Consider the following 12,012-nt stretch of genomic DNA (forward strand, 5'->3'; position numbering starts at 1 on the left):
TCTATTACTTTTTTGTCACTTTTTACAATATACTGAACTATGACTTTTCATGACATTCTGTACTATGACTTTTTATCACATTTTACAACAACCGGTACTTAGACTTTTCATGGCATACTATACTAGGACTTATTTTACATTTCACAACTAACTATACTAAGACTTTTTTTAATCACTTTTTACGACATTCTGTACTATGACCTTTCATGACTTACTATAAACTGTGACTTTTTTTACTTTTTACGTCATGCTATACTATGACTTCACATTTCACAGCATACTATACTATGACTTTTTTATGACTTTTACAACATACTGTACTATGACTTTTCATGACATACTATATACTGTGACTTTTTACGTCATACTATACTATAACTTATTTGACATTTCACGACCAACTATACTAAGACTTTTTTTTCATTTTATGACATACTATACTATGACTTTTTTATCACTTTTTACAATATACTGTACTATGACTTTTCATGACTTACTATGTACTGTGACTTTTCTTACTTTTTACGTCACACTATACTATAACTTTTCTTTTTACGTCATACTATACTATGACTTAACATTTCACAACATACTATGCTCTGACTTTTTTATCACTTTTTACGACATACTGTACTATGACTTTTCTTTTAACTTTTCACGACATACTATACTTTTCATGACATACTGTACTATGACTTTTTATCACATTTTACTACAACCGGTACTAAGACTTTTCATGACATACTATGAACTGTGGCTTTTTTAACTTTTTACGTTATACTATACTATGACCTTTTTTGACATACTATACTATGACTTTTCTCAACATACAAGAATTTTCATGACATACTATACTCTGACTTTTTACGACATACTGTACTATGACTTTTCATGACATACTATATACTGTGGTTTTTTAACCTTTTACGTCATACTATACTATGACTTTTCTTTTTTACTTTTCACGACATACTATACTTTTCATGACATACTATACTAAGACTTTTTTTTTTTATCACTTTTTACGACATACTGTACTATGACTTTTCACGTCATACTATACTGTGACTTCACATTTCACAACATACTATACTATGACATATTTCGACATACTATATGACTTTTCACGACATACTATACTTTTCATGACATACTATACTAAGACTTTTTTTTTATCACTTTTTACGACATACTGTACTATGACTTTTCTTTTTACTTTTTTTTTTATATTTTACGACCTACTATGAACTGTGGCTTTTTTAACTTTTTACGTTGTACTATACTATGACTTTTCACAACATACAAGACTTTGACCATTTTATCACTTTTTACGACATACTGTACTATGACTTTTAATGACATACCATATACTGTGGCTTTTTTGACTTTTTACATCATACTATAACTTATTTAACATTTCACGACCAACTATACTAAGACTTTTTTTCATTTTATGACATACTATTCTATTACTTTTTTGTCACTTTTTACAATATACTGAACTATGACTTTTTATCACATTTTACGACAACCGCTACTTAGACTTTTCATGGAATACTATACTAGGACTTATTTTACATTTCACAACTAACTATACTAAGACTTTTTTTTAATCACTTTTTACAACATTCTGTACTATGACCTTTCATGACTTACTATAAACTGTGACTTATTTTACTTTTTACGTCATACTATACTATGACCCATTTCGACATACTATGACTTTTCACCACATTTTACTACAACCGGTACTAAGACTTTTCATGACATACTATGAACTGTCTTTTTTTAACTTTTTACGTTATACTATGACCTTTTTATCACTTTACGACATACTGTACTATGACTTTTCATGACATACTATATACTGTGTCTCTTGTACTTTTCCCAGTTTAGGCTCTTTCTGCAGGAAGGTGCAATACTCCAAGCACTATTTGTAGAAAACAAGACATTTCAATCAGCATTTTGTTTATTCCTAATAGACAAAAGTTCATGAGCTAGGACATAATACCTTGAAAAATGTGATACAAATAAAACCCCTGATTTTAATCCTGCTGCATATTCATTTCAATAGTTGTTACATTTATTCGTAAAGTGTAGCTGCTTTAACTACATTTTATATTGAAATTTTCTTACAAAAACTACATTTCCATTGGCTAGGTCTATCCAAAATCTTCCTATTACCAGAAAATTGTCAAAACTACAACCCCAAAACTAATATACTGTTTGTGTCCTGATGTACTAAACAAAAGGCTTGGAAAGAATAAGTTAAAATGAACTGAGGACAGTGTATAGTGTCAGTAATCGCCCCAAAGATAAAGCCATGTTAATATGGTTTAACATGAATGCAGAGTTAAGTTACACTGATAATGCAGTAGGTCAGGGAAAGGTTAAAAGAGTATAAAATGTTTTGTTTTTTTGTGTTTCTTTATTGTTAACAGGGAGGTACGACCCGTCTCTTGCGGATACATTCCCAGATCCAGCTTGGTGAGACTTTCTGGGCCTTGCTATCGTCTTCAGGTTCTGCCAGCGTATGCGTGGCTGAAGCAGCGTCGTAGTCCGGTACGAGGTCTCCGTCATATGCCACAAAGTACCTCTTCAATTTGTCAAAGTCCTGCACTGAAACGGGCAGGAAAAGCTTCACCCCACTGAAGATGTCCAGCAACGTCTACAGAAAAAAAAGTTTAAGAGGACACACATGAACATACTGCCCAAATTTGGAGTTTTTTAAGCTGCATAGCGTTCAATTAATACTTAAGTCCAACATGTTAAAATTTAAAACAAAAAATATTTCATCTTGTGTTTCCAAACAATCCAAAAAGTGAATCTAATGTTAAATTGAAACAAAAGCCACTTATTTAACAGACTTTGGGGCGAACGTCCAGAAAACAATATCCCCAGATTTCAGGAGTTACAGAGTATCATAAAATTGACAGAAAGTTAAGATCAGGGCTGCAAAAATAAGACTCAAGCTATAAGTCCCATCTTAGCTTAACCCTGTAGGTTATTTCTAATAGCTGTACAGATAAGGGCCTATTTATATCAAAAAGCTTTTTCAGCTGGACAGTCTTTGTTGACCAACCTTGTCATTCCTTGGCTCTAGTAGTTGAGAGGTTGGCTTCGTTTTGCTTTGTCCATTGCTGTGAACACTTTCACTCTTCTTCACCTGATCGGACAGAGCAGTTCACTCATTCAGCCTGTCAGGAATGCTGTAGTGATGAATCACGTAAACATAAATTGTGGTGTGCAGTAAATACCTTCTTGGCACTGGATGCTTCCGAGCCAGGAGTGCGAGGCTGGGATTTCACCACCTTTGGTTTGGGTGTGCTGTCTGTGAACAGTGAACGTTATTGATGATTTTATTAAAATACTATTTTTCCTGTTCAATGCTGAGTCCACCAACCATTGCTTACTGTTTTACTGGTCTAATTAAAGTTGCTAGGTGAACATTGCTAGCTAATGTAATTACTATTGGTACATTGGCTGTTGAGGAACAAAAACATGTATCGCAAAACCCCTCCAGCTGAGCAACAAACATTACAGTCTGAACTAGAGCTGAAATGAATAGATAGCTCAAAATGAATCAGCAACTTTTTTATGGCATACTAAAAAAGTGACCACGTTTTACATGGACATTCATTCTATTGTATTTATAGGTAAAACAATCAGTAAACATCCTATCTCACTAGAAACCTATTGTAGCTTTAAACATTTTAAGAAATGATAAAGTATTGTCAGTTTGAACACTATGAAATGGTACAGTGAGCAAAATAAGTATTCTAGCTGATAGACAGGTGTTCAAATACTTATTTGCAGCTGTATCATACAAAAATAGTTTAAAAAACCATACATTGTGATTTCTGGATATTTTTTTTATTTAGATCATGTCTCTCACAGTAGACATGCACCCTACGATGACAATTTCAGACTCCTCCATGATTTTTAAGTGAGAAAACTTGCAAAATAGCAGGGTGTTCAAATACTTATGTTCCTCACTGTACATGGGTATGAAAATAGTAAAAGTGATGCTACAGGTTTCTTGTCCGCGCTTTGTGTACTTACTGGTCTTCTTGGGTGGAGCACTTCCATGGGACGACGGGGAGCTTCTTCCGCTGTCCCCTCCTGAGGAGCCCTTGTCGTCGTTGGATGTAGATGGTCCAGCTGTCACTTTAAAGTCACAGTTCTCCTTTGATATGCGGTAGAGCTCCTGAGCAGAGTGATTAAACGACCACATGGGCTTTAGCAAACAAATGTAATGTTTTGTGTCACGAGAGATTGAAAACCTGTGTTGTATTCAAATAATTTCGCAGAGGCGTGTTTTACTGCCTCAGCCAATATTGCAACTCATTTGTCAATGTAATGTGATGTCCTACTTTAAGCTGGTGCAAGTTGGTTGCAGTCTTCCAGTCCTTGTCATCACGAATGCGTGTCATGCGGGGAAAGCGGATAGAGATGCCGTCAGCGGTGTGCATTTCTGATTTGGAAAACTCTGCGCCTGTGATCTCCCAGACAGGTGCTCTCTGCAGCAGAAAAGACAGCAGGTAAAACCAAACAAATGATGAATAAAAAATGAAAATAATAAATTCTAACTTCTGTTTAAATGCAGTTTCAGAAAGAAATTACTCTGTTCTATTTTCAGATTTGAAATCCTGAATCCTGGGTCATTTCTACCAAATGCTTTCAATCTCTGAAGTTAAAGGTCTTTGCTTTTTACTTATGACTTTATTTAAATATCTTGAGAAATATAACTGGCTGTGCATGAACAGACCCGTCGTGAAATCTCACCTGAGGATCACGAATAATGAAATCTGGATAATAGTTCTTGATGATTTTCAGCCAACCTGGGATTTTGCTCGGGTCCTACGCAAAGAAAGACAGACAGACACACACAAAAGATGAATCCTTGATTTTATTGCATCAGCTCAATTTTCCAGTCAGTCCTCTAAGTGGATCCTCTCTGACCTTGCTGATTTTGATCACATCCAGCTCTTTCTGGAGTCTGGCCAAGGTGGCATCATCGTAGCCTCCGGAGCACTTGGTGACTGTGCACCATTTCTTGGAGTGTGGGTCATAACAGCCCATTAAAAAACTGGACATGATGCCCCCTGGTGGGTAGAAGAACACAAGTGGCATTAGGAGGGACATTTTGGAAAGTTATGCTGGTGGAGACTAGGCAGAACCATGAGATAGTCCCTCCACAGGATTTAGACATACACGCCAACATTGAAAAACTAGCCTCCTCAAATCCACTGATGTCTTTTTTTCCAGCTGCTGTTTTCTCCTTCCCACTTTTGTCCCACAGTATGTTTTAATGTTTTAATCTGATTTGTTGTTTCTGCCCTATTAGCTTGTCTTCACACTGCCTGAGCTGGCTTCATTAGCCATGCTTTTGAGATTTGTGCCTTTGTTTTGGCACGTCTTATGCTTCTATTATGTTATTATGCTTATTACCCAGCCTCCTCCATGGCTCCCATTTAATGTCTGCTTATATGCTTCACCCAATGGCCTCTTCTCCTTTGAAGCATGTTTTTCACATGAAATTTTACAATACTGGACTCTTTATTTTCATAATGTTATAGAGTTTTAACCCACTGATCGACAAGGGTACACAGCTGTAAGTGCGGTATACCCGATCCTATTGTAATGTTTAATAAAAAAGTATGTTCATATAATTTCCAAGATACATTTTAAAAAGTGATGTAGGTAGGATTGTGAAGATCCAGCATTTAGCCAAAGAATTTGAACATCAGCAACTTCTCAGTAATAATACCTGGCCTAAATTATCCGTCAGCAACGGAGCAATGCCAGAAGGGGAATGTCAAGGATATAGACTAGTACTAACAAAACCTGAACACTGTTTGCAAAATGGTCCGCCTGATGGTAAAAACAACTTAAACATCATTATTAAAATGCACACCAATAGTAAAACTGTCTGAGTGAGCTAAATTGGGTGTCCCTAGAGTCACTATCCTTATTTTACAGGAAGTGGCTCAGCATTAAAAAAGGGCACACAAACTGTCAGAATAAATGAGAGCATCAAGAAGTGGAGAAGACTAGACAAAGAAATAAATGAAGTGGATGGTTAGGGCTTTACAGACCGTTTGAGCCTTTTCCATAGAAGGCCCCCAGCACCACTAGGTCAGCTGTGTCTGCCATCGCCCCTTCGTTCAAATAGTCCTTCTTCACCTTCAGCCAATGGCGCTTTCCTGGTTCATAGGAGCCCTGAGACATACAGATATACAAAACTTGATCGTCATTATGTATAACTCGCTCATTGCATATACATTCTTTCCACTGTTATGTGCATTAGATACATATTACTATTAGTTTCTTTTAATTTGGAGATGGACAAAAAAAAAAAATCACCTAACCTTCAAGTCTTTAAGCACCAGGCCTTCAAGTCCCTCTCTGATGACACGAGTTATCATTTCAGCCAGATCTCCTGCCCTCTGACACAAACATAACACACACATATATGATGTAAGGTATTATGGATGCATGTATTCAGCAGAAAGACAAATTCAGAGTTGTACTTACAGTGACGTGCTTCATCTCTGAGAACAGGATCCTGTTGGTGACTTCGACCATGTTGTCATGAAGGAACTTTCTGCGTTCACACAGAGGCCTGAAAAATATGATGCATCTTATTGTTAAATTGGTAAAGTGTTAAACAGCACACATTTGCATTATTGCCATAAAGTGTTATCATTTGTACATAAGACAATAAATGGAATGAAAACCCATTACCTCTCCATGAGACTCACACCGTTGAAGTAGATGCAGTCGAAAACAAAAAGGCACACGTTGGCATCTTGAAAAGCTGCTTTCTGAAGGGAGAGCAAAGTGTGAGGGGTTACAACAATTACCAAATCATGTAAAAACAAAAGACAAAACAAAAAAGTATGTGAAAAAAGAAGTGCCAATTGGCTGTGGTGTTCTCACCTTGTGTACACCCAAAGTCCCAAAGGGCAGGGGTTTACTGGTCTTTGTGTCAATTAGAAGGACTTCAGCATCCAATATCATACTGTGGCCTCCTGGGAAAGCCTGAGGGATGTAGTTCTTGAAATGGGCCACCTGAAACATCCACATGGACACACGCGGCGTTTAGGTACCGAGTAGAACTAGGACACATTGGATATTGTTACAGCAAGATGTAAGAGAATGGCACTGTCTCAAGATTTTAAATGGGCTAAACACTGTAAAAAGAAATTGTGTAAATAATAATGTGCATTAACCTGCTGTAGATGTGTATATGAAATAAACAAAAACAAAAAAAAGTATCTTTCCCATTCGGGCTTGTATCCACTATTCATGTTCCGAACTACAGTGTTATCACTTATCAGAATAAAAACTGGAAAGATCCTTTTCCATCCCCACAGAATGTTAACCTTACATTAACATAAATTGCCTGATTACTGTGGCTGAGGGCCCATAAATAATCACCTATTGGCTTGATGGGTAGCAGTGGCAGGGCAGGCCAAGATAATAGGGAAAAGGTTGGCCATACTTTAACATGTTACAGGAGGGAAAGAGACGCATACAAATCTCAACAGCCACAGAATGAATGTTGTTTAATAGAATGGTTTAGGAATCATTCAATGGTTTACTTTAGCACATTTTATTAGTTTGTATAGTGGAGTTCTGTAAAATATCAGTTTTATAGAGGTTGCCTAGATATTCTGAAGGCTAATCACAGGCAATCCACTTGGCATTTCATAATTATCGCCGCAGTAGATGTCACACACGCAGCTCACCTGATCCCACAGCAGAATTGATCATAGCAAATTGTGTTGATGATGAACATAAACTGTGTTCTTTTGCCCAAATAATATAAAAAAACTGTCAGTTTGGGATTTGGGAACAATATTTGAATGATTGATAAATTACTAAATAATAAGCTTTTTCCCGGGATCTGATCAATCAAATTTTCGGGAAAAATATTAAACTCCAGTACCATGCATTAGTGCTAGGTGTTCTTTACTGAAGTTCACTGGGGTTCAAGATTGTTGTGAGGTATATATGGGTGCGCAGCAGCAGCCTCTAGTGGTTTGAAAGGGCTAATGAACATGATGTAGAGCTATTTATCCCTGGATGTTTAAGGATCCCAGCCTCACGCTGATAGAGCAAATGCCGGAAAATCCTTGTGGGAAATGTCTGAATTTCATGCTGCGAAAATTGGTAATTCTGCCGGGGCAAACTTGAAAAGATTCTATTCTTACATGCATAGTCATACTAATTGGTATACAGCCTCACAGGCTCTGTGTGTGTGTGTACTATAAGACTGACTTTGTGTGGTAACACTGGCTTGAGGCTGCGGCTGAAGTAGCTGAAGTGGTCTCCGTTCTTATGGACTTGCACGCGTTCTCCATCATACTTGATCTCAGAGTACATCCCGTTGGGGCATTTCTTCATGGCGTACTCAACGGATTTACATGCCTCTGCCTGAAATCCCAAAGGAAAACAACAAGCTCTTAGCAAGGAGAAATAATCACTTTTCATTAAAAGTTTCCCCTAATTGCTCCAGTGAGCCAATCTGGTGAGATGTGGGGAAAGAAACTGTGCCATAACTGAAAACAAGTGTGATGGGTCAAAAAAACACAAGTAGTTAGCCAATCAGAGAGGTTTAAAACAAAATCCTGGGTTAACCAAACTTATTTTGGAAGAGAAAAGTGGTTTAGATACTGTAATCTGGCTAAACTACTGGCTTGTTACCAACGTGTCTGATCATCTGACTGCGTTTAAGAGAAGTTTCTCTTTTCCATGATCCAATTACAGTGTTATCAAAACCAAAAGAAATTATGGTCACTACACTACAAAAGTAAGACCTACTTGTTGCATCAAGGTCTTGTTTTAAACATAACTCGAACATAAAAAGGAAAGAGCAATAATGATACAGGTGGCAAGAGAGAAGCGGTTTCCAGTTAAAGGTCTCTTCTGTACTTAGCATAACTGCATAAAAAACCCAATTCTTTAGGGGACATGCCTCAATATTCTAGCATTGTATTCTATTAATATTGCATCGTTGCACTAATTGGTATGACTAAAGCTCACCAATTACACATGTCCATACTATTGACTCAATTCCATGTTTCTGTCTTCTTAATGTGCCTACTGGGTGTAACAGGTAGGGGACATAGCTTTTTATCTTCTGCAAACGAACGGTAAAGGAGACAGAAGTTCACAATGAAGCCTTTGGGAAGGTTGGAACTGGGCCTTGTTATTCATTTGTAAACAATAGTGTGATATAGCCACAGCAATTTACTTTTACAATGTATAAATTTAAGTCTTCTTTTCATGCAGAATAAATAGTTGCATTTATAAAGAGGGATAATTATATGTCTAGAGTAAAAAGTTATCTGTAAGATCCAGCAGCTGACTGCTTGGTGGTCAAGTGATGATAAACTGGAAACTGTTTGATCATCACATTCTCTTCATCTCGCTGGATTTTCCCCTAATGTGAAGGAATCTAGGGGCCTCATTTAATCTTCTGGAAGGCCCTCCTCTCTTATGGCGTTTTTCTATTACATGGTACCTTCTCGACTTAACGTTTTTAGTTTTCCATTACAAAAAAAAGAAAAGTCCTTGGTACCTGCCAACAGGTACCTTTTTTAGTACCACCTCAGTCAAGGTTCCAAGCGAGCTGAGGCAATACCATAAGGTGACGTGAAAACCTGCAGACTACTGATTGGTCGGAGAGCTGGTTTGTCCTGAACAAACACACCGTGTTTAAATTGTTTAGCCAGTGGTGTTTTTTGCTGCCTCCAGCTTCTTTTAATACAAAATGTGTCTTCTGGCTATGACAAAAGCCACATGCTGAGAATCAAAAACAACTTCGACATTCCGTGTGTGTGTCGTGTTACTTCATGGCAGTTTCCTGTGGCGTCGCTATGACAACCAGCCACGCTCGCATTGCCTCTGAGGCCTTACTAAAATCTGCAATGGAAAAAGGAGGACGGGATTTTGTATTTTCTCAATTTTCCTTTTTTTGTCCCTTGGAGGAGGAAGTGTTTAATTTTTAATGTGCATCTCAAGTAGTCGATGTGGTCAGATGTCATTTGTATTTAAATTTGTAGTACATAATTAGTAGTCTTCAAGATAAAAAAAATTCCCTCACACCGTTTGGTAATGTGACTTTTATGAATCACTGTGGTTCAAAAAAGTCACCCTTGTATTGCATCACAAAGACTAAATCGTTGAATCAGGAGGAACTGTTGAAAATAGTGAGTGTAAACATATTTCACATTTGAGTGGTGGTACTCACCAACATGGGCTGAACGGGGGTCATGAGCGAGGCCTCCACAGTGAGGAGTTTCCTGGGTCCTGAGCCATTAGTCGCCTCCTGCTGATTCCTCAACACCCGTTCAATCACGTCACCCAGATTACGCGAGGCCTTGAAGGCATCATAAGCATTTGGATCCACTGCATCTAAGCTGCATTTTGGGCGATAATGACAGAGGAGTTCAAGATTGGCATTAAAATATAATGCGTCTTCAATGTGACTAAGGAACAGTGCATATTAACTTCTAGGCAGGAGAAAAAGACACTTACACGTGTTTTGCTCCGGAGTTCATCTTCAAGTCATGTTTAATAAGCCGAATGATGCATTTTAGGTCATTACTGGTACATCTATGACGAAAAGAGAATGCAGATCACAACTGGGGTGCTAAACAGCCCTACATACCAGTAAGTAATAACCATAAGATAATTACATTGTATTACTGTAATTCACAGAAATTAAGTAATTCAGAAAAAACTGCTCATTAATGTTATGACACAAGTGGACCTCTTACTCACTACAGCACAATAAGTGTCGGTTTACAGCTCGATGTTGTTTCGTTTTTGACAAATAAACATAGACCCACTCCAGCATCTGTGGAGGGTAGAACGTCAAATACAAATGTCTAGTATGTGTGTGTTTGTGTGTGTTACACATGCCTCAGGCAGACAAAAAAAACAATCAAGCAGACACGCAGAAAAAAGCAAGCAAAACAAGTGGAAACAAATAACGGCAACACTTACAAATACTATGAAAAGAAATCACATAATCTGTCTCCCTGGGATTTACATGTTTGTAATAAACTGTGTGCATATTTTGTGCACATTTTTTTTTAAACAATTTGAACAAATACTGAAAGTTCTAACACCACAATAAATCATCTACATCATGTGGAGAGGTATGACTACAAAAGACACAGCCAGACATGATGACTTGTGTTTATAGTGATAAAAGTCAGCCTATTACAACCTTAAGAATATATCAACGGTTAAAGGACTAATCTGTCAACAGGATTTAGAAAAACTTGCCTATGCTTTCATCTTTAGTAGACTTGACTATTGTAATGGTGTCTTTACAGGTCACCCTAACAAATTAAATAAATAAATTACTCAGTCAGCTGACTTCAGAACGCTGCTGCTCGAGTACTCACTAAAACCAACAGAGTGGATCACATCACTCCAGATCTGAAGTCTTTTCACTGGCTTCCTGTGCCTCAAAGAATTGATTTCAAAATACTTTTTATAGTTTATAAATCACTCAATGTGATCTGCTACGACACTATGTCTACTACTACTATCAGGTCATCTGGCACAGGTCTGCTTTCTGTCCCCAGAGTCAGAACTAAACCGGGGGAAGCAGCGTTCAGTTTCTATGCTCCACATATCTGGAACAAACTCCCAGAACACTGCAGGTCCGCAACAACTCTGTTCTTTTAAATCAAGGTAGGTTAAGACATTTATTTTTGATGTTTTCTTTCTTTAAAGGATTATTCATTTCTTTGATGTTTAATTCCTTATACTGCACTGTAACTTTTATTCTCATGTTTTATCAGTTTTAATTTTTTTATTGTTTTTATGTAAAGCACTTTTAATTGCCCTGTTGCTGAAATGTGCTATACAAATTAAGCTGCCTTGCCTTAGTATAACTAGTGTTAGTATACATTAATGGCGTTTTTCCACTGCTGGTAACAGCTTGCCTCGGCTCGCCTCGGCCCGCCTCGGCTCGCCTCGGCCCAT

The 12,012-nt window shown here is 37.4% G+C and overlaps 2 protein-coding genes across 5 annotated transcripts in view; one reads left to right on the forward strand and one right to left on the reverse strand.

Annotated features, from left to right (window-relative positions):
* rad51d (RAD51 paralog D) overlaps positions 1-2,775 on the forward strand; it is a 21,074-nt gene extending 18,299 nt beyond the window's left edge. For both annotated transcript variants that reach the window (XM_034890495.1, XM_034890496.1), the window contains one exon: positions 2,442-2,775. The gene's annotated coding sequence lies outside the window, so the exon portion shown is untranslated. The remainder of the gene's footprint in view (positions 1-2,441) is intronic.
* lig3 (ligase III, DNA, ATP-dependent) overlaps positions 2,428-12,012 on the reverse strand; it is a 27,093-nt gene continuing 17,508 nt past the window's right edge. For all 3 annotated transcript variants that reach the window (XM_034890489.1, XM_034890487.1, XM_034890488.1), the window contains exons 7-21: positions 10,549-10,626; positions 10,262-10,430; positions 8,287-8,442; positions 6,943-7,074; positions 6,748-6,827; positions 6,538-6,625; positions 6,372-6,449; positions 6,099-6,222; positions 4,963-5,105; positions 4,786-4,860; positions 4,374-4,520; positions 4,063-4,207; positions 3,258-3,331; positions 3,083-3,166; positions 2,428-2,668 (exon numbers count right to left, since the gene is read on the reverse strand). In XM_034890489.1, the coding sequence (XP_034746380.1) occupies positions 2,435-2,668; positions 3,083-3,166; positions 3,258-3,331; positions 4,063-4,207; positions 4,374-4,520; positions 4,786-4,860; positions 4,963-5,105; positions 6,099-6,222; positions 6,372-6,449; positions 6,538-6,625; positions 6,748-6,827; positions 6,943-7,074; positions 8,287-8,442; positions 10,262-10,430; positions 10,549-10,626 (1,807 nt within the window). In that variant the 3' untranslated portion in view covers positions 2,428-2,434. The remainder of the gene's footprint in view (positions 2,669-3,082; positions 3,167-3,257; positions 3,332-4,062; positions 4,208-4,373; positions 4,521-4,785; positions 4,861-4,962; positions 5,106-6,098; positions 6,223-6,371; positions 6,450-6,537; positions 6,626-6,747; positions 6,828-6,942; positions 7,075-8,286; positions 8,443-10,261; positions 10,431-10,548; positions 10,627-12,012) is intronic.

The sequence above is a fragment of the Etheostoma cragini genome, chromosome 13 (assembly GCF_013103735.1).
Source record: "Etheostoma cragini isolate CJK2018 chromosome 13, CSU_Ecrag_1.0, whole genome shotgun sequence".
Lineage (NCBI taxonomy): Eukaryota > Metazoa > Chordata > Actinopteri > Perciformes > Percidae > Etheostoma > Etheostoma cragini.